The sequence below is a fragment of the Meles meles genome, chromosome 19 (assembly GCF_922984935.1).
Source record: "Meles meles chromosome 19, mMelMel3.1 paternal haplotype, whole genome shotgun sequence".
Taxonomy (NCBI): domain Eukaryota; kingdom Metazoa; phylum Chordata; class Mammalia; order Carnivora; family Mustelidae; genus Meles; species Meles meles.
In genome coordinates, this window is record NC_060084.1 from 50,284,688 (window position 1) to 50,306,727 (window position 22,040).

The window sequence follows — 22,040 nt, forward strand, 5'->3', positions numbered from 1 at the left end:
TAACTGTCTAACACTCCCGAGCTCTAGTGTGACATTCTAGAATCCCACGATTCAAATAGTCTGCAACTCACACTGTTGGATCCCTTGGATCCAATAGCCTAGGGTTCCAATGTTCTATGAGTCTGTAATTTCAACACTTCAGAGTCTTTGACCTAGATCAGGAGTCAGCAAACTCCAGCCTGGGGGCCAAATGTGGCCCACCGCTTGTTTTTGTAAATAAAGTTTTATTGAAACACGGCTATGGCCATTCAGTCTGTGGCCACTTTCATGCCACCACAGCAGATTGAGTCACTGAGGCAGAGACCATGACGGACCTCTTGGCCAGCAAAACCCCAAATATTTACTCCTTGTTATTTTACTGAAAAAGTTTACTGAGCCTTGATGTTGAGATTCAAAGACTTGAAGACTGATGGTGGTTTTACGGTTGCTTGTTTGACAGTTGATCTTGACAGCTCACATGGATGTTACCTACACTCTTTTCTGTGCATCAAATTTCACGTAGTAATATATGTTGTTCAAAAGGGACTTGTTTCCGGGGTGCCCGGGTGGCTCAGTGGGTTAAAGCCTCTGCCTTCGGCTCAGGTCATGATCCCAGGGTCCTGGGATCAAGCCCCGCATTGGGCTCTGCTCGGCGGCGAGCCTGCTTCCTCCTCTTTCTCTGCCTGCCTCTCTGCCTACTTGTGACCTCTGTCTGTCGAATAAATAAATAAAAATCTTAAAAAAAAATAAAAGGGACTTGTTTCCCCATCTTAGGCATTCATTCATTTACCCTTTCAGATTTCTATAATTGTGTCAGGTCGGGGACACCTGGCCGGCTCAGTCGGTGGAGTGAGTGACTCTTTGTGACTCTTGATCTCGGGGTCGTAGGTTCGAGCCCCACCTTGTGGGTAGTGATTACTTAAAAAGAAAATTTCTAAAAAAATTTTTTTTTAAATTAAAAAAAATTTTTTAATTAGGTTAGGTTGAACTCTAAGAAACTGCCAAACTTCATCCCATTTTTGGGGTGAAGGGGTGTAACGGCTTATTACTTATTACTTAAAAAATTATAAAATACAAGTCACATAAAATTCACCATCAATGGCATTTAGTACATTGCTGGTGGGTGCAACTGTCACCATTCTCTCTTTCTGGAACATTTGCATCACCCCCAAAAACCCCATCCACCCCCTAGCCCCTGGCAACCGCTAAACTGTTTTCTCATTACAGATTTGCTGGAATGCAACCCATTTTTTTTTTTAAGATTTTAGTTCTTGGGGCGCCTGGATGGCTCAGTGGGTTACGCCTCTGCCTTTGGCTCAGGTCATGACCCCAGGGTCCTGGGATCGAGCTCCACATAGGGCTCTCTGCTCCCGAGGGAGTCTGCTTCCCCCTCTCTCTGCCTGCCTCTCTGCCTACTTGTGATCTCTCTTTGTCAAATAAATAAATAAATAAATAAAAGATTTTATTTCTTTATGTGTGTGTGTGTGTGTGTGTGAGAGAGAGAGAGAGAGAGAGAGCGCAAGCTGGGGGAGCAGCAGAGGGAGAGGGAGAAGCAGGCTCCCCACAGAGCAGGGATCCCGATGTGGGACACAATTCCAGGACCCTGGGATCATGATCTGAGCCAAAGGCAGAGGCTTAAGGGATTGAGCCACCCAGGCGCTCCACAACCCTTTTTGACCCACAACATGGCAGTTTCCCATGTTATTGTCACTGTCTCAGATCTTCTTCTTCTACTACCCCCATGTTGAGGGGCTGGTACTTGGATCTTTTGGAGTGGCTCTAAAAAGAAATCCCACCCCCAGAGCAGACCGTCCTTTTCTGTTAAAGCTGTGTCCCCAGGGGGCGCCTGGATGGCTCAGTGGGTTAAGCCTCTGCCTTCTGCTCAGGTCATGATCTCAGGGTCCTGGGATTGGACCCTGCATGCGATTTTGCATCTGACTTTCTGCTCAGGCAGAAAACCTCACCCCCACCCCCCAAATCTGAGAAACGTGAGAAACGCGCGCCCCAAGGCTCAGCGCCCACAGTGTTTATGGAAGCCTACTGATCTGAGAGACACCCCACCATGAACTTGAGATCAGGGGAAGTTTGGGCTGATGAAGGACAGTCCCCACCCTGTGCTTCTGCTGTCCTCATCTCGTCGGGAGGGTCTGGGGTCAGGACAAGGCTCCGCCAAGACGTGGTCACCATGGGAGAAGATGGGACATGTCACAGGTCACACAGTGAGCTCGTTTGTTGACTCAGAACAATTTCCTCTAACAACACGATTTTATTCCCTAAACAACATCAAAGGAAATGTGTAAATCTATCCCCTCCACCCCAAGGCACACACAGAGCGACGCACCCCCCCCTCCCCCCCCCCCCCGCCACACACACTGAAGAACCACGGACTAAAAGTTCTGAAACTGGAGAACCACTTCCTCTTACGAAGCCTTCTTGAAATGGATATTTTGACTTCCACTGTATTCTTTTCGTCCTTGTTCAACATGTCAGTAGGCATAGCTGATGTGCCCATGTGCCAGGAACCCACTGAAGCGCTTGAAATCTATTTATTTTTGTTGAAATTTCTTTATATTTGTTGCTCGTGGCCGAACGGCCTTTGCACAGAGGAGGGAGTTGAGGCCCAGAGAGGCCGAGGCCCCCGATCTCACCCATGGTGGACCTGGACTATGAATCTCATCATTCTGACCCTCAAGTCCGTGTTCTCGGCCCCCGCACCTGTGCTGGGAGGGAGGTTAGGGACCACGATGGTCAACATGTTCCCATTTCAGAGACGGGAAGCTGGGGGGGGAACAGGATGGAGGGGATTTGTTTGTGTTCTGTCTGCCCTGTGGTTAGTGGCCTTAGCCTTTTTGTCGGGAATGTGACCCTGAGCTGTCTCCCTCAGTACACGGAAGGCGGGAGGAATATTTATCTGTCTTCAAGGCTCTGCAGAGGGCAGAGGGAGGGGGCTGGTACACAGCTGGAGGCTGGGAGGAGGGTAGTGGGCTGTGTGCGGGTGTTCTCTGAGGATGACCTCAGAGGGCCCCTTGGGGGAGTGAGTTCCAGCCAAGGACCCCCAGGCCTTTAAGGTCAGACCACATGCAAGTCTAGCTTCCAGGAACTGGTGGCATTGCTGCCAGGGTGGGGAACCCTGGGCCAACTCTCCACCCACCTGAGTTCTCTCCAGTTTCATTTGCTGCCCAGTAATTTTGGGTTGTGTGAGTCATGGGAAGAATACAGGACAAACACACCCTTGGAGTAGGAAAAGGCCACTCCCATTTTCCCCCAGTTGTAAAGATTTGCGGGGCCCGGGAAGTGGCAGTGCTCAGCGTCCCATAGGAGCTCTGGCAAGGGGGACGGACTTTCAGGAATCCACCAGCTGCCGGACGCTGGGAGAGACCCCAGACCTCCCGGGTCCTGGCTGCCAGTCCGAATAGGGTTTCCAGGTGGCATCTGATCAAGGTGAGGATGGAGGGAAGGAGGGAGGGAAGAAGGGAGGAGGGAGGGAGGGAAGATGGCATTGGGCCCTCTCAGCTTTTTTTTTTTTTTAAGATTTTATTTATTTATTTATTTGACAGAGAGAGAGAGAGAGAGAGATCACACGTAGGCAGAGAGGCAGGGAGAGAGAGAGGGGAAAGCGGGCTCCCTCCCTCCCCCAGCAGAGCCCGACGTGGGGCTTGATCCCAGGACCCTGAGATCATGACCTGAGCTGAAGGCAGAGGCTCAACCCACTGAGCCACCCAGGTGCCCTGTCATCTCAGCTTTGTAGGCAAATACTTTTCAGAATCTGGAATCAGATGGAGAATTGGAGAGGTGGGATCTTATGACCACCACACTGGAATTCCAGGTTCTTGGAATTCTCTCAGGCGGCCCAACAGAAAGCTTCCGGTCAAAGCGTCCACACAGCTGGCACACTCAGGTGTAGGGCAAAGGGCCATTCTCTAAACTCCAGGAGCTCTTGCAGTTTCTGGAAAATTCATCCAACAGCCACTTGTCCAGTGAACTAGCCTTTCGACTCACCAATTCTGCTTCCTAAGAAGGAAGATTTAATTTTAGTTCCACGGATAACAGACACACACGTCAGAGCTGGGAAGCTCTGTGTGTCTCCACAAGCAGGCTGTGCACAGGGAACGGGCTCCCGGCTCAAGGAAGAGCACAGACCTAGTGTCGATGTGCCCCCTTGTTCCTCCACCCCGCCGCTACCCACCCCCACAGACCTCTCCTGCTTGTTTTTGAACTTGACCGTGAATGGTATCCCTCAGTCACCTCCCCTGCGGGTCTGTCTGCCTCCTTCCCGGGAACTCAGCAGCGTCTCTGTGAAATCCATCCACATTCGCCTGTGCGCTTTGTTCTGCTACAGAATATTCCACGGCCCGAGTATACCATGCTATGGTTTCTTCTTTTTTTAAAAAAAAAAAAAAAAGATTTTATTTATTTATTTGAGAGCAAGAGAGAGAGGAGAGAGCACGAGCAGGGAGAGCGGCAGAGGGCAGAGGGAGAGGGAGAAGCAGGTTCCCGGATGAGCAGGGAGCCCGGTGTGGGGCTCGATCCCAGGACCGGAGCCAAAGGCAGACACTTAACCGACTGAGCCTCCCAGGCGCCCCCATACCAGGGTACGTTTATTCATTCCCGTGGGGGTGACAGCTGGGTGACTTCCCATAGGAAAGTCTTTCCTGGCACGTGTCTTTTGATGAGCATGTGTGTGCTTCTCTGGGGGGAGGGGCGAGGTGTCCTCTGTCCGGCTTCCGTGGACTTGGCCCCACAGTCCCTAGACACAAATTCCAACAAGAATGGGTGACTTACAAACACACACACGCCGAGCGCATGCACACGGGTGCCTGTGGGCTCAAGGAACCGAGAGAGAAACCTAAGTGACCCCTTTGCTGCTCTGGGCCTCAGTTTCCCTCTTTATTCTTTCACTCGCTTAAATAACAACAAAGCACTTGCTGGGTGCCGCGTGGTTTTCTAGATGCCAGGGACACGGCGGAGCCCAAAGCCGCGGACGGTTTGGGAAATGGAGCGTCACAAGAATACAAACTTCGGGCACTTGTCATAAGGGCTCAGCCTGATCCGTGATACGTACTTGGTAAATGTCATCGGCTATCGTAACCATTATAAAATAATTATAATAATAATAATAATGGTAATTATGTTTTCTACGTAGACATGAATCTAATACTTTTGTATCTGAATCGAATTTACTGTACAAAATGATGATAACAAGGCTTTTCGTGATTATCATGAAACGTCCTTTATTTACAGTCGGAGGCTGGTTTCTGAGCCCCACCCATCCAGCGCGCGGCTGACTCGAGCGGCTGCAGGAGCGGGCTGATGTGTGTGCAGGTAGGGAAGTGGGTCGAAAACACATTCATTATGTGGAAAAGATAAGGCGATGACACCGTGGCTGTTGGATGCTGCATTTCTGTTAGAGATGCCCAAAGGGAAATACCACAGTTGGTTGAGCTGCCAACATTAGATTTCCCGGATTTTGACCAGTAAAAGCTGGGCAGGGCGGGGTCTGAGGGTGGGGAGAGAGGGTGTGCGTACCAGCAGGTACCAGCAACTTCCACACGGCCAATGCTCTCTGGGTCCAGGCACTGTGTCCAGCTCTCCGCTCCCATTCACCTGCTGAATCGCCTCCAAGGTAGGAATAGTATTATTCTCATTTTACAGACGAGGATGCTGCAGAACAGAGAGGTTAAGTGACTTGCCTGAGATCACTCAGCTGGTGAGGGTCTGAATTTTTAAAGGCTGCACACCTTTTACTCTAGTGATGAAAATACTACGAAAGCAGCATACCAAACTCCAAACACACACGCACGTACACACACACACACACCCACCCACACACACACACACACAAAGTGTCTGGGCCTCTTGGCAACTACTTGGCAGGAAGGAGGGGACAGGGCAACACTCCACTTCCCCTCTGCTTTTCCTGTTGCATCAATGCCAGCTAGAGCCCTGGGGTCAGGCCATTCCGACATAGGGGGGATGACCTACCATCCGCCTGAGCCCTTTCCCTGTGCCACGAGCTTTATCACACGTCACCTCCATGAGGCCCCCCCCAAACTGGTGCGGTGGGTTCATCTCCCTGACTCACTTCTCAGATGAGGAAACCGAGAGAGAGAGCCGAGTGAAACCGAGTCACGGAGTCCGGGTCTGCTCAGGACCACCGACTGTTCCACCTTCTGTCTTCTGAATCTAAGGATTTTGGGTGAATGTGTTCTGGCCTGGAGTTCCGGAGTGGGGCTGACACGGTTCAAAACTCAACTCTGTTACTTGCTTAGCTGAATGGTCTTTGGTAAGTTACTTCTCTGGGCCTCAGTTTTCTTGTCTGCAGAATGGGTATAATAATAGCCTGCATAAAAGGACAGTATTAGAATCAGAGGGTTGGGGCGCTGGGTGGCTCAGTGGGTTAAAGCCTCTGTCTTCAGCTCAGGTCATGATCTCAGGGTCCTGGGATCGAATCCCATATTGGGGTCTCTGCTCAGTGGGAAGCCTGCTTCCCCCTCCCCGCCTGCCTCTCCGCCTACTTGTGATCTCTGCCTGTCAAATGAATAAATAAAAAAAAAACTTTAAAAAAATAGTTAAAAAAAAAAGAATCAGAGGGTTGTTATAAGAATCAAATGATTTAAGATTTAAAGGTTCCTGGAGCAATGCTCAACACATAACACAGTGGGCTCAATGGAGGACGGCTTCTAATAATAACAATAATAATAATTAATGGTAAGTAATAGTAATATATTATTATATTATATATTTTATTACTATCATAGTAATAATAATTTATAATATGTATTATATGGATATATAGTAATCTATGACTAATATATTTTTATATAGCATACTATGTTATATATAATATATAGTAAGTATATAGCATATTATAGATAGTATATATTTTATATACTATATAATATAGTCATAGTATACTGTATATTTATAAATAACATATTAATATATATTTATTTTTTAATTTTATTTAATATATATTTAATATATTTGATATATAATACTAGTATATACTAGCATATTACTGTTATATAATATTAATATATTAATATTACTAATAACATTGTTTTATATTATACATTCTATTACTATATATTCTATTATTACCATAGTAATAGCAATATTATCATATATTATTATTATTATTATTATTATTGCTATGATAGATTGTGTCATCTCACTGCTTAGCATCCTCCGATGACCCCAATCTCAACGGGACATAAAAGATAAATGCCTTCACAAAGCCTTCCGGGGTCCATGATATCTTTTTGTTCTTACCTTCCCCTTCTCTGCCTTACCTACTCCATTCCAGCCACACTGGCATCCTCATTGTTCCCCGAACATGACTATCATGTTCTCACCTCAGGGCCTTTGCACTGGCTATTCCCTCTGCCTGGAACTCTCTTCTCTCAGATCCCCGCGTGGCTCGTCCTTCACCTCCTTTATGGCTTTGCTCACGTCACCTTCTCAGAAAGCCCCTCCTTGACCACTCATTTAAAATCCCCTGTGCGATTTTTTTTTTTTTTGCTCTAGCATTTATCACCTTCTAAGACACCGTATTTTGCTTATTTATTCCTTTTTTGACTTATTTCTTCCTTATCTGACTCCTCCCACTAGAGTGTCAGCTCCAAGAGAAAAGAATTTTTTCTTTTGTTTGTCATGTCCCCTGCTGTGCAGGAGTGCCTGGAAGAGAGAAGGTTACTCAGGAACTTTCTTGAATGAATGAAGGAATGAATGAATGAATCTCCTGGGAAGAGAATTCAGCATTTTATTTTTCTTGTTTTCCTAACGCCATCATGACTTTCAGAAACTGCTAGTGGTAGGATTCTAGAAAAGTTCTGTTTCTTGGTCTGGGTGCCTGTCTCCTGGCTGTGATAAGGTAGTGAAACCCAGAGAGCCGGCGCTACGTGATGTGTGCACTTCGTGGTCTGGGTTTATAGTCAAGTTTATGTAAAAAACAAAACGACATAACTGCTCCGGAGAGACATTTTTCATGGCACCAAGACTCAAAAACACCAATGAAGAAGAACTAAGACAAGTACTTTTGCTATCAATACGTATTAACCTTTCCCCCTCTTGATGGATATTCAGATTCCAATATTTTAAATTCTAGGCGTGCCTGAGTGCTTCAGTTAGTTCGGTGTCTGCTTTCGGCTCAGGTCATGATCCCAGGGTCACAGGATTGAGTCCCAAATCAGGCTCCCTGCTCAGTGGGGAGTCAGCTTCTCCCTCCGGCCCTCACCCAGCTTGGGCTCTCTCCCTCTCTCAAATAAATAAATAAAATCTTAAAAAGAAAAAAAAAGAAAAGAACATTTCCATCAACACCAAAGTTGGGTCACACAGTGCTGTTCTAGAATTCCAAATAATAATCGGCTGGGGTTCCTTTTTTTTTTTTTTAATTTATTTGACAGAGAGAGAGAGATCACTAGTAGGCAGAGAGGCAGGCAGAGAGAGAGGAGGAAGCAGGCTCCCTGCTGAGCAGAGAGCCTGATGCAGTGCTCGATCCCAGGACCCTGGGATCATGACCTGAGCTGAAGGCAGAGGCTTAACCCACTGAGCCACCCAGGCGCCCTTCGCCTGGGGTTCTAATAGTATACTATTTTGGGATTCCAAAATATTTTCTTTATCGTGATCAGGCTCTAGCACTGCAATGTTCTAGAATTCCAGGATGCTCATGGGTTAGTGTCCTCAACCTCTGGTGTTCTAGAATTCCAGTCTCCTGACCTGCTGGGGTTCTGATGGGGCCCTATTCTCAAATTCCAGGATGCTCCCGAGCGAGTTCTAAGATGTTAGTCTTCTAGAATTCCAATATTAGGACGCACTGGAGTTCTGACGCTGTGGTAGTCCAGCTTCCAAGCGGCTAGTGGGGGTTCCCACACCCTGAGGGGTTTGTCAAGGAGCTTCCATGATTTCTCTCCCGCTCAGGTGTCTAGGGCCTGGATGGAGAACACTTCTCTAAGCTACGATTATGGGGATTACGACGGGGTTCCGGGTCTCCCCGTGGACTGCATGGACGGCACCTGCATCTCTGCCTACTCGCTGCGCACCACCGTGTTTCTGCTGTATGCTGCGGTCTTCCTGGTGGGGGTGCCCGGCAACGCGATGGTGGCCTGGGTGACCTGGAAAGAGGCCCGCCAGAGAGTCGGGGCCACCTGGTTCCTACATGTGGCCGTGGCCGATCTGCTCTGCTGTGCGTCTCTGCCCCTCCTGGCGGTGCCCCTCATGCGCGGGGGCCACTGGCCGTTCGGGGCGGTGGGGTGTTGGGCGCTGCCCTTTGTCATCCTGCTGTCCATGTACGCTAGCGTGCTCCTTCTGGCCGCCCTCAGCGCGGACCTCTGCCTGCTGGCCTTCAGGCCCAGCTGGGGGTCTGCGACGGGGCGGGCGCGCAGAGTGCAGGTAGCCTGCGGGGTCGCCTGGACTGCGGCCTTGCTGCTCACTGTGCCCTCAGCCATCTACCGCCGTTTGCACCAGGAGTATTTCCCTCACCGGCTGGAATGCGTGGTGGACTACGGCGGCTCTGCGGTGCTGGAGAGTTCGGTGACCGCCACCCGCTTTATTTTTGGCTTCCTGGGGCCGCTGGTGGTCGTGGCCAGCTGCCACGGTGCCCTTCTGTGCCATGCGGCCCGACACCGCTGGCCCCTGGGCATGGCCGTAGTGGTGGGTTTCTTTGTCTGCTGGGCCCCCTACCACCTGCTGGGGCTGGTCATCACCGCGGCTGCCCCGCACTCCTTGCCCCTGGCCAGGGCCCTGTCGGCTGAACCGCTGGTCAACGGCCTCGCTCTGGCTCATAGCTGTCTCAATCCCGTGCTCTTCTTGTATTTCGGGAGGACTCAACTGCGCAGATCACTACCAGCCGCCTGTCGACGGGCCCTAAAGGAGTCACAGAGCAAGGATGAAAATGCGGTCGGCCAGAAACCCACCAGCCATGACCTAGTCTCGGAGATGGCGGTGTAGGCTGGAAGGAAATTGGTCTGTGTGCAACGCTCGGATTTCGCAAGCTAGCTTCAGGCATAGCTGGATCCAGTGGCTTAATGATATCATTTCTTTCTTTATTCACTCAACAAATAGTCATTAAGCACCTACTATGTGTAAGGCCCTGTTATAGGCACTGAGGAAATAGTAGTGACCAAGAGACACAAATCCCTGCGCTCAGGGAGCTGACATTTTACTGGAGGAAGACAGGAAATAAGCAAAGGAGAAGAAGATATGCAATATATCAAGTTGTGGCAAGGGCTAACCTAAAGGGGACAAAGAGGACTGAGTGGGGCAAGGATATAGGTTAGCTAGGCAAGGCCCATTGAGTAAGGTGACATTTGAGCCCAAACCTGAGGAAGGGAGGGAGGAGTCATACTTAAATATGGCAGAAAAGCATGTCAAGCACTGGGAGCAGCAAGTACAAAGGCCCTGAGGCACAAAATGCTTGGCATATTTCAGGAAGAGCAAAGAGGCCAATGTGGATGAAGCAGAGGCAGCAAGAGGGAAAGTAGGGTGAGACAGAGGGAGAGAGGTAGTGGGGAGCTGGATTTGAAATTCTTCCAGGCCATAGCAAGTGTTTGGAGAGCCATGGCAGTGTTCTGAGCTGCAGTTATCAGATAAAATATACAACACCAAATTAAATTTGAGTTTTAGATAAACAGCAAAAAGGTTTTTTTTTCTTTTCTTTTTTTTTTTTTTTAGTATGAGTATGTCCCATGCAACATTTGAGACATACTTAAAAAAAAATTATTTGTTGGGGCACCTGGGTGGCTCTGTCAGTTAAGTCTCTGCCTTCAGCTCAGGTCGTGATCTCAGGGTCCTGGGATCGAGCCCCGCATCTGGTTCCTTGCTTGTCGGGGAGTCTGTTCTCCCTCTGCCTGCTGCTCCCCCTGCTTGTGCTCCCTCTCTCTCTCTCTCTCTGACAAATAAATAAATAAATTTATTATTAAATTAAAATTTTAAAAATTAAATAAATTTAAAAAATTATCTCTTGCTGGGGCACATGGCTGGCTCAGTCAGTGGAGCATGTGACTCTTAATTTTGGGGTTGTGAGTTCAAGCCCCACATTGGGTGTAGAGATGACTTAAAAATAAAATATTTACGGGTGTCTGGGTGGTACAGTCAGTTAAGCATCTGACTCTTGGTTTCGGCTCAAGTTGTGATCAGGATGGAGCCCTGAGACAGGCTCTACGGCCAGTGTGGAGTCTGCTTAAGACTCTCTCTCCCTCGGGCGCCTGGGTGGCTCAGTGGATTAAGTCTCTGCCTTCGGCTCAGGTCATGATCTCAGGGTCCTGGGATTGAGCCCCACATCGGGCTCTCTGCTCAGCAGGGATCCTGCTTCCCCCCACTCTCTCTGCCTGACTCTCTGCCTACTTGTGATCTCTCTCTCTGTCAAATAAATAGATAAATAAAATCTTTAAAAAAAAAAAAAAGACTCTCTCTCCCTCTCCCTCTCCCCCTTCCCACTGCCCATTTTCTCTTTCAAATAAATAAGAAAAATCTTGAAAAAAATAAAAATCTTGAAAAATTCTTTAAAATAAAAATTATTTGATGTTTATCTGTGTTCAAATTCAAGTGAGCATTCTGTAAAAAAAAAAAATTATTTTCCTAAATCAGGCAACCTGATTCGGAGCAGAGACGTGTCTTGATCTGAATTAGATTTTAATAGGATCCCTCTGGTTGCTGGTGGAGACCAGACTATGGGAGAGGGGGAAGGAACATGAGCTAGTGCTTTGGAGAAGAGACTACTGCCGTGGTCCAAGCAAGAAGAGATGTGCACTGGGGTCAGGGTACTAGCAGAGGTGGTGAGAAGGTGACAGATTATGGCTCTGTTTTGAAGGAAAGATCTATGTCCCGGCTCCTTAGTTTGCTATCCAAGGCTTCTCTCTGCCGGTGGACGCACTTATGTTCTAGCTGTTCAGACCACTGCAGTGGACAGAATCAGGGCCCCTAATGGGATCCACATCCGAATTGCCTGAACCGGGGAATATGCGACCTTACATGGCAAAGGGAACTTCGCAGGTGTGATTAGGGATCTTGAGGGGGGGAATGGGCATCCCAGATGATCTGGGTGGGGCCAAGGCAATCCCAAGGATCCTTCTAAGATGGAGGCAGGAGGGTCAGAGTCACGAGCAGGAAATTTGGCAGAGGAAAGAGCTATCAGAGTGATGGATGAAAAGGGCCATCAGCCAAGGAACGCAGGAAGGGGCCTGCCGACATCTTGATTGTAGACGCGTGACATCCAAAACTTTAATGGAATAAATCTGTACTCTTCTGAGTTGCTAAGTTTATGGCCACTTCTTACAGCAGCCACAGCAGACAAAGACAGATCCTCTGGGCTGATTATTTTCATGCCTCCAGGCCTTTTCTCAAGTTGGTGCCACTGCCTAGAATGGCTTTCAGATCCGTGGTGCCCTATGTGGTAATCACCAGCCCTCCGTGGTACTCAGATGCAAATGAATTCAAATAAAAAAACTGAGTTTCTCAGTTGCCCCAGCTGCTAGTCTGAAGCTCAGCAGCCAGCCCAGGGGTCCCTGGTGGCTACCATATGGACCAGTGAAGATCTGGAATCTTTCCATCAGTTCAGGATGTTTCCTGAGACAGGGTTGCTTGCGAATCTCACTTGCGAATCTCTCCCACTCACATCTTTGAAGCCACCTAGTAGTTACATCTGAATGTAGGGTCATAACTACAGGACAGCATCTCCCACAGAGCTTCTCCTTTAAGGTAAGTCCAACACCAACACAGGGAAGTAAGGAGAGATGCTTCCTTTTATAGGATGAAGCCCAGAGAGGGGAGGTCATCTGCCCAAGATCACCCAGCAAAGACATTGCAGAACTGAGATGTGATCCCGGGTTCACTTGACTCTGGGGCCCATGCTCTTATCTCTGAAATCTTCCTTTCATGCCTTGCTCAAATGACACTGTTCTCCAGGGGAGTCCTCTCTCATTCATTCCCCTCCAAGGAGGGAGTAGTGTTGTCTTCTCTGGGTTGAGTTTCTGAAGCACATGTTCCCAGGTACATTGTAAATTCCCCATGGCAACATCCGAGCCCTTTCCATTTTAATCTCTTCTCCACCCATCCCAGCCCTGAGAAATAACAAAACTATCTTCATTTGTAGACAAATGTTTTCCAACTAGACTGTGAGCTCCCCAATGATGAAGATCTTTTTCTTGCTACCTCTTCTTCTTCTTTTTTTTAAAAATCTTTTTTCTTTATGATTTTTTAAAAAAGAGTTTTTATTTATTTGACACAGTGGGTGTGGGGGCCAGAGAGCAAGCACAAGCCGGGGGAGTGACAGGCAGAGGGAGAAGCCGACTCCCCTCTGGGCAAGGAGACCGACTGTTGTAGGGCCCGATCCCAGGACCTTGGGATCATGACCCTAGCTGAAGGCAGCCACTTAACCGACTGAGCCACCCAGGTGCCCCTCAGATATGTTTCTGTGGAACTTGGTCATTCAAAATAATCTTGCTTTTTGTTTGTTGTAACGTCCCCTTTTTTGTTCTTAATTTCATTTGTTTTTTGAACGTACCGATTTCCTTGTTTCCAAAAGCACCAGGTCTTAATATTTTTCCAGAACAAATTTCAAGTTTGCTACTCGATCCTAGGGTTGGTAGTTTGCGACACACATCGTGAAGTCATATTGGTTGTTTACTTCCATTTTTCTTTAAAAAGAAATTGGAGTTCTCTTTTGGAAAGTTCAAGCAATGCTTGGTCAATTTCTTCCCCTTCTTTTTTTGATAATGACATATGAATTGGCTTCTCTATGTTCAAATTGTTTTCCAAAGGTTTAATAATTGCATCCAACTTTCGTTTTGACATCCTAACTCAATGTCCAACACATAACTCAAACTTGAATACGTTCAAAATGGAATTCTGGGTTTTCTCTCTTAGCCCTCCTCTATTTTCCTGATCTCAGTTGATGGCAACTCCGTATTTTCAGGCACTGGGCCAAAAAAGTTGGGCTCATCCTTGACGCCTCTCTTTCTCTCACATTCAATGGCCAATCTGTCAGCTAACGCCTCCGGGCTCTGCCTTAAAGTATGCACGGAACCCTTCCACTTCTCACCACCTTCTCAGCCATCATCCTGGTCCCCCCCTCTTACTTACTGCATCAGCTGCCTCCCGGGGCCTCTTTCCTCTTCTTGGTTCCCTATAGTCCGTTTCCCAACAAGGGAAACAGAATCTTGCAAGGTCAGAGGACCCTCCTCTGCACAAACTCCTCCCATGGCTCCCACCTCACCCAGATGAGAAGCCAAAATCCTCACCTTAGTGTGCCTGGTCTACTCTCCTCCTTTCCTCACCTCATTTCCTGTTATTTCCCCCTCTTTCACTCCCTCCACAGGAGCTGACCTCTGAACCCACCAACAATGTTGCCATGGCGATCTGCACTTGTGATTTCCTGCAGCTCTGGTGTGCTCCCCCGCTTGCTGCCTCACTTATTTCTGCTCCAATACTACTACTTCCTCAGAACTGTCCTCTCTAACCAGGCTACTTAAAATGCCATCACTCTTTGCCCCTTTCCTGCTTTGTTCTTCTGCACAGAGCCTGGCTGTACGGCTGACATTCTTTTTATTTTTATTTGAATAAAAATATTTAAATGTCAGTTTCTCCTACTAAAACCGGAGCTCCATGGGAGCCGGGCTTCATCTGTTTTGTTCACTGCTGAATTCTCGGTGCCTAGAACTGGCTCTGGAACTGAAGGCTCTACCTTCTCAACCGCAACTAGGAGAAAGGAGAATGATGGGAGACTGTAAAGAGAAGGAAAGATCTAAACTTTATTGAGTGCCTACGGTGCACAGTAGTGAAAAAGCAATTTATGTACCTTATGTGCACATTTTCGCTTACTTTCCCCAATGATCTTGAAAAGCAGATATTATCTTCATGTTGTAAATAGGGAAACTGAGGCTCAGACCCACCGTGACTAGAGCCCCTAGGACTAGAGAGGACTCTACTTTCTCATTTGTTTAATCATGCATTCAACAAACATTGACTGCTCTCTGATCCTAGTGGTGGACGCAGGACAACACGGGACCTCCAAGACAAGAATGGCCCCTGCCTTTAGGAGGCTGGGGAGTTGAGCTGAATCATAATTATGAATTATAGTGAATGAATCATGGGAGCACTTTTTTTTTTTTTTTTTACGGGAGCACTTTAATAGCCCTAGTATTTAATAGGGTTCCGGTCAGCTTTCTCTCTGGCGTTGGGACGATCCAGTGCAAAGAAAGTTTGGGGCAGCGCAGAGCGCGCGCTGTGCAGTGGGGGCGGAAAAGGGGCAAGCGGGAGGCACTTGCAAGTTTCCGCTGCAGCGCTACTGTCAACCTCTAGAGGGCGCAGCACCATCCGTGGCTCAGCTTGGAGAGAGGCGGAGCGGAATGTTGTGCGCAGGCGCAGAATGGGTTTTGACCGCTTCCCTTAGCGCCCAGGCTCCTTCGCTTGCGGCGGGGTGGGGCCTGGCCGTGAGGGTGGCGTGCGCAGGCGCAGAACCGGCTTCGCGCGCGTGGGTTGCGTTTGGACCGGAAGTTGGAGAGGTCCCGGCGCGGTTAGTGAGGTGAGGGGGCGGGGCGGCTGAACGGGGCAGTGGCGGCGGGGACGGCGGGTGTCGGACCGGGTTGGGTAGCTGGGAGAGAGCCGAGGGGTGAGGGGGAAAGTTCCAACATGAGGACGTGCGTTGGAGGAGACAAGGGGCCCGGGAGAAGCGGACGGAGATTGAGCCTGAGCGCCCCGAGAACACCTGGGCGACACAGAGGCTCGAGTCTGGCAGGAGTGGGAGTCACGAAGAGAAGCTTGGAGAAGCTGAGGGACCGAGAGACGGGCAGGCAGAGAGAGGACGGAAGCTGCAAATTGGGGCGATGGGGGGCAGGGAGCTAATGGGGTCCCCCGAGGGCGCCTCCCAGAGGCTGCAGAGAAATGGGGTCGCACCGTGAACTTGGGGGTGGGGGAAGCCACCGAACAGAAGTAGACTGAGGAGGGCGGTTCAAACGGAGGAACAAGACTCTCGTTGACCTTAGAATGTTGCTTTACCAGCAAAAATGGGTTTACTTGGGGATAACCGCGACTTGCAATCTGGGACAAGCCAGCTACAGCAAAAATCATTGGCGAATCCAATAAAAGAGAAGATAATTTTATGGAGAAGAAGGAGGAAGTTGGGAGGGGATGTTTTGAATGGAAGGTCGGTTGGAGAAAAGCATGAGTTCAGGGTGTTGATGGTTTCTCCCTGGCCGAGTTGCGGGTTGGTCGTTTTCTTGTAGAAGATGTGTCTGTACCTCCTTCCCTGTTAGCACCTGTAACTGATGATTCTTTCCTCTGGTAGTTCTTTTGGAGCCTCTAATTGGCAGTTTCAGTACTGACCTCAGGCGGTACTGCCATAGAGCTCTCATCCTTCCAGCCTCCCAGCTCATCTTAGTGAGATTTCTCTTCGTTAATGGAGACTGACAGATGCAGAGAGACAGAGGCAGTGGAATAGGGAGAACCTGGCAAAAGCTGATGGGGGGACTGAGAAAGGGGAAGAGCCCCCGAAGGAAAGACACTTGGAGAGGAAGCCGGATGTGGGAAGTGAGTGAGATGGATGGGAGCTGGGTGATTTGGGCAGACTGATGAAGAGAGCCGTCCAGAGTGTGGAGACATGGGGCTCAAGGGAGAGCGAGTGCATTTGGTAAGCTTAGAGAGCAAAGAGAACTGAAAAGACAGTGTCAAGTTTAAAAATGGGGAGATAAAGCCAGACCACGGAGACTCACGCTAAGATGAGGAAGAATAAATGGGAGACTGATTCCCTAGATTTGAATTCCTTGTCTCACTATGTACTTAACCTGTCGTTGGCTCAACGACAAGGAGTGATTATAGCACCTTTTTTTTTTTTTTTAAAGATTTATTTATTTTAGAGAAGGGAGAAAGGGCAGAGGGGGAGGGAAAGAGAGAGTCTCCAGTGATGTGGAGCGGGGTCTCATGACCCTCAGATCATGACCTTAATTGAAACCAAGAGACGCTTAACTGGCTGTACCACCTAGGTGCCCCAGAGAGTAGCACCTTAATATGAGGAAAGTGTAGATGTGTGTATCTATGTAGTAGTGCACACAGATATATGCGTGTGATGTAGAATAGTACCTGATCCGTGGGGAGCACTGTTAGCTTCAAAGCAGCAGAACTGGGAAACAAAATGTTAGGTGGAGAAATGGAGATGAATGGTCACAGTGGTGGGAGAGGCGGTAACAGAGACTGGGAATTGAAGAGAGACAAAAATGGAGCGTCCAGAAAAAAACGACTGAATGACTAAATGAGCATATGAGGAAGTCAGATGGCGCACCGACGAGGAGTGGAGATGGTCAGGTGGAGAAGGCTTGTTGGAGAGACCCATCAGACCTGAAGATAAGAGAAAGGAGGAGAGACAGGACCAGATTATCAAAGGAAAGCGGGCTGAGCACGGTGAGCTGAAAAAGACAGGCTGAGACATGAGGACGGACAGCCAGAGTGGGGAGAGCTTGGGAAGCAAAGAAAACCTCTGAAGGCCACTGCCACGAGACCCAGAGATGGTCAGAGATACTGTGACAGAGAACCTAGGGGACCCAGGAAATCTACCTGGTTGCCTACAAGAAGAGACTCTTTGAGACCCATGGTACGTGCCCATTTGGGCCCACATGCTCATAGGCAGCTTGCAGCTGGGCGGAATGCTCTTCCATTTCATTCCCGATCCTTTTCTCGGGATCCCAGGCTCAGTATCAACAGCCTTTTCCTCTTGCTGCCTCCCCTGCAACAGGAGTTCCCTGTGAAGCCACTCTAGCGTCATCCAGCTCAGGTGTTTGCTGGAAAATGACGCATACTGGCTGCTGCTCCCGTGGGAAACCACTCCGCCGGCTCACAGGTGCTTCGTCAGCAGGAACCCCCTTTCTGTCTCTAATAAACTCCCAAGGATGGCCCGAGTTCCCCCTGGGACTGCAGAGATCGAATCTCTGAAATTGTTCCGGGATGGCACCGAGAGACCGAAGGGAGAGTAGGTGAAAGCATTACTCATTCCAGATGAAGGTGAATTGTGGCCTTTTTAAAGATTTATTCTAGAGAGAGGATCTCAAGCAGACACCCTGCTGAGCATAGAGCATGGTGTGGGGCTCGATCCCATGACCCTGAGATCACGACCTGAGCCAAAATCAAGAGTCGGTCGCTTAACCGCATGAGCCACCCAGGATCCCCAAATGGTGGCCTTTTGAGTATAATTTTCCAGGCTAGATGCTCTGGTTTCTCTCACTGATTACCGCATGTTAGTCATCACTGGGAGGAAGAGTGGACTTGAATTCTGGTTACTGTTTAGCTCCTCTGTGCCAGGCTAGGTGCTAAGCATTGTAGTGTTTGAAAGTAGGTATTATCCCCATTTTAAATTTGCAGGTGGCCCCACATCTAACAAATGATGAAGATTCAGAGGTTCAGAGATTCGAACCCAGATCTGCCTGACTCCAAAACCTGTACCAAGGAAGGCTCTGAATCCTCTTAAGGTCATAAACTTATGACCTTAGTGAGGCGCTTCACTCCAGAAAATTGTACCTACGAGGATATGCTCTCATGATTAGTTAGGACTTAGGCAGCTGAGAGAAAACCAACTTTGCCCAAGAACACATTTTCTTGTGTCACTGGGACCTGAGGGACGGAGTGGACCAAGCCAAACTTCTTCCCTCTCTCTTCCACTTCTCGTAGTTGCTCAGTGGTTGTTCTGGTACGTCCTTCCCTGTGTCCAAGGGCAGGCTTTTCTCTAGGATGGATTTCTAGGAAAGACTCAGGTTCATGAGCTACCACGGACAGCTCCAGGTTTATACGTCATCCCTGTGACCACAGTAGATACGATAAGGGCTTTTCTGTCCTGGCAACCTAGTATAAATTTCAGAGAAAGGCCGTGATTGGCCCCCTGTGGGTCATGTGTCCACTTCTTGCACCAATCACTGGTTGAAGGAGGAGAAGTTGGGGAACATGATTAGCCAGGCCTTTGTCGCTTCCCCAGTCAGGGGTTTCCTGACCAAGGCCGGCAGAGCTGGGTGGAATCCAGGAAGGGCAGCTGTTCACAGGGCAGGGGAGCCAGTGGGTATTGTTATCAGAAAAGGAAGGGATGTGCCAGGCAAGCAAAGACAGCGGATAATCTGACACTTGTAAAATTGTGCACTTGATTTCAAAGCGTTCCTAGGTGTCCTGAAGCTCAGAGACCCCAGAAACCCTTGCCTTACTCTTTTCTTTGTACCACACCTCTCTTGTGTTACTGGCTCATGGCAGGGTTCTGCTGTCGATTGTCCCCGTGTCACTGGCTCATGGCAGGGTTCTGCTGTCGATTGTCCCCGTGACCCGCCCTCCTTCAGGTTTCATGTCAAACATCTCTGAGCATCCTTTCTAGATTACCAAGCACAGTCAGGCAGCTCCTGTGGGCTCCCACGGTCCCATCACAGGATCGTTTTTCTTTTTCCTGTGGCCACGACCACATATGAAGGTTCAGGGTGGCCTAGTCCAGTGCCTACAAAACAGCAGGCTTTCAGGAAATGTTTCTAAAAATGAACGAGTGTCTTCTCTTCTCTCCTCCAGGTGTTCCGGGCCTGAAAACCCAGGATGGACTGGCGTCTGTCCCAGAGATCACTGCAGGAGTCGTGAGGGGCCCTGGGTGTCACCAGCTTGAGCCAGTCTCTGTGACTGGCTTTGTCATTGCCCGTGGTCATCCTGGACCATCCAGGAGGAGGGAGATTATCTCTTTGAAGAGGGAGTGGTTCTCTCCCTGTGACTTTAGGACAGAGCTGTGATAGCCACAGTATGCCGCCTCCCAGAACGAAGGAGGGCGGGGATCACAGAGGCCGACCCTGGGATCCCAGCGAGGAGGAGGCCCTCGAGAAATGGGACTGGAATTGTCCAGAGACACGACGCATTTTCGAGGATGCCTTTTTCCGTGAGGAGGATTATATACGCCAGGGTTCGGAGGAGTGCCAGAAGTTCTGGGCCTTCTTCGAACGCTTGCAGAGATTCCAGAATCTCAAGACTACCAGTAAGGGGGAGAAAGCGCTGGCGCGTCCCCAGCACAGCATCCCAGCCCTGGCTGACCTACCTCACACTTACGACCCACGCTACCGCATCAACCTCTCAATCCTGGGCCCCGACACCCGGGACTCCCGGGAGCTGGCCAGGCAGCCCCCGGAGAGAGTGGCCGAGTTCCGCCGAGCCCTGCTGCACTACCTGGACTTCGGCCAGAAGCAGGCGTTCGGCCGGTTGGCCAAACTGCAGCGCGAGCGGGCGGCGCTTCCCATTGCTCAGTACGGAAACCGCGTCCTGCAGACACTGAAGGAGCACCAGGTGGTGGTGGTGGCCGGGGACACGGGCTGTGGCAAGTCCACCCAGGTGCCCCAGTACCTGCTGGCCGCCGGCTTCAGTCACGTGGCATGCACCCAGCCCCGGCGGATCGCCTGCATCTCCCTGGCCAAGCGAGTCAGCTTCGAGAGCCTCAGTCAGTACGGCTCACAGGTGAGTGGGCCACGCGGCTTTCTGGGTTTTCCAGCACGACCTCGAGCCTAGGTTGTTGCCCTTATCATAGTACCAGTGAAGGTTACCAGACCACTTACCCTTTCACTTAGCAAGGATTTTTCTAGAGCTCGATCTGCAAATTGGCCTGAATGTGGTTCCAGTGAGAAAGGCACTAGCATTACCCATAAGCCTTTCTTAAAATTTTATTTTTGAGAGCGTGAGCATGGGGAGCAGGAGAGAGACTCTCAAGCAGACTGCATGCAGAGACCGACATGGGGCGTGATCCTGAGATCATGACCTGAGCCGAAATCAAGAATTGGACGCTTAACCCACTGAGCCACCCAGGCGCCCCCCACCCCCCATGTAACATTTTTTTTTTTTTAAAGATTTTTTATTGACAGAGAGAGATCACAAGTAGGCAGAGAGGCAGGCAGGGGGTGGGGGGAAGCAGGCTCCCCACTGAGCAGAGAGCCCAATGCGGGACTTGATCCCAGGACCCTGAGATCATGACCTGAGCCGAAGGCAGAGGCTTAACTCCCTGAGCCACCCAGGCGCCCCCATGTAACATTTTTAACAGCAAAAAATTGGAAATGTCCCAGGGATCATTTGGTTTTTAGCAGCCGTAAGAAAAAGAGTGAGGACACTTCTTTACTAATGGTTTCGAGGGTTCTAATCCACGCTCAACCACTTATGAGTCATTATTGAAATTCTAATACTCTAAACAGAAGGATGTGCGTATCTTATGTAGCTCAGTGAATTTTCACAAATTGAATTCATTTATGTAAACACCCCAGAAACCCTCTGTCTCCCCACCCTGCCCCAGTTACTGCCCTGAGCCCCCAAGAGTTGTCGCTGTTCTGAGTGATAGATTATTGTCTTAGATGATGATAACTGAGTTAAAGAGGAAATCCCACAGATCAACTTTGCTTGTTTCATTTACTTTTTACGAGTGGAATAAAAAAGCATGTTCTCTTTGGTGCCTGGCCTCTGTCGCTCGGTAGTAGTTTTGTGAGTCTTGTCTGCGGCAGAGCGTGTGGGTGCACAGTTCTCTCTCGCCGCTATTCAGGGTCCCCTTGTGAAGACACCACAAGGTATCCGTCCCTTCTGCTATTGATGGGAGCTCGGGGCATTTCCAGTTTCCGGCTTTTGTGTGAGGGTGCTGCGGTCAGCATTCTAGAACATGCCATTAGGTGTCTGTCGGTACATATACCCATCGGGGATGTAGCTAGGAGGGTGCCTGCCGGCTCATCAGGTCTGCGGGCACGTCTGGCTTCAGCAGATGCTGTCAAAATGCTTTGCGACGTGGCTGCGCCCGTCCACACTCCCAGCTGGCCCTGTTACAGTTACTCTCTCTTGTTCGGGCTTTTCTGGGTGGGTGCGTCGCAGCGGCACGTTTTCATTCGCATTAGTCTGACAACCGAGGGTTGAACGCGTTTGTTGGCCAGCTAGAAATCCTCTTTTCCCGAGTGTCTATTCAAGTCTTTTACCCTGTTTGTCTTTTGCGTTGTCTTTTTGTTCTTGACGTGTGGGGATTTAAAGATGAGCGAAATAGGTCCTTTGTAGGGTTTCTGCATGGCGATCTTGTCTCCTACTCTGTGAGCTGTCTTCCATTTTCT

General features: G+C 49.3%; 2 protein-coding genes across 8 annotated transcripts in view; both read left to right on the plus strand.

Annotated features, from left to right (window-relative positions):
* Positions 1–3,284: 3,284 nt before the first annotated feature.
* Positions 3,285–10,758, plus strand: C5AR2 (complement C5a receptor 2). Of its 2 annotated transcripts, XM_045988465.1 has the most exons (3): positions 3,324–3,420; positions 6,069–6,262; positions 8,899–10,758. In XM_045988465.1, exon 3 carries the CDS (start codon positions 8,914–8,916, stop codon positions 9,925–9,927), a length of 1,014 nt encoding a protein of 337 aa, XP_045844421.1. In that variant the 5' UTR covers positions 3,324–3,420; positions 6,069–6,262; positions 8,899–8,913; the 3' UTR covers positions 9,928–10,758. The 2 variants fall into 2 exon arrangements, with proteins under 2 accessions (XP_045844420.1, XP_045844421.1); XM_045988464.1 differs by lacking the exon at positions 6,069–6,262 and having other exon boundaries at positions 3,285–3,420.
* DHX34 (DExH-box helicase 34) overlaps positions 3,296–22,040 on the plus strand; it is a 37,784-nt gene continuing 19,039 nt past the window's right edge. The window contains exons 1-2 of one of the 6 annotated variants that reach the window (XM_045988460.1): positions 3,296–3,420; positions 19,501–20,424. In XM_045988460.1, coding sequence (XP_045844416.1) covers positions 19,723–20,424 — 702 coding nt within the window. In that variant the 5' untranslated portion in view covers positions 3,296–3,420; positions 19,501–19,722. The other 5 variants (XM_045988462.1, XM_045988458.1, XM_045988463.1 and 2 more) reach the window with 5 other exon arrangements.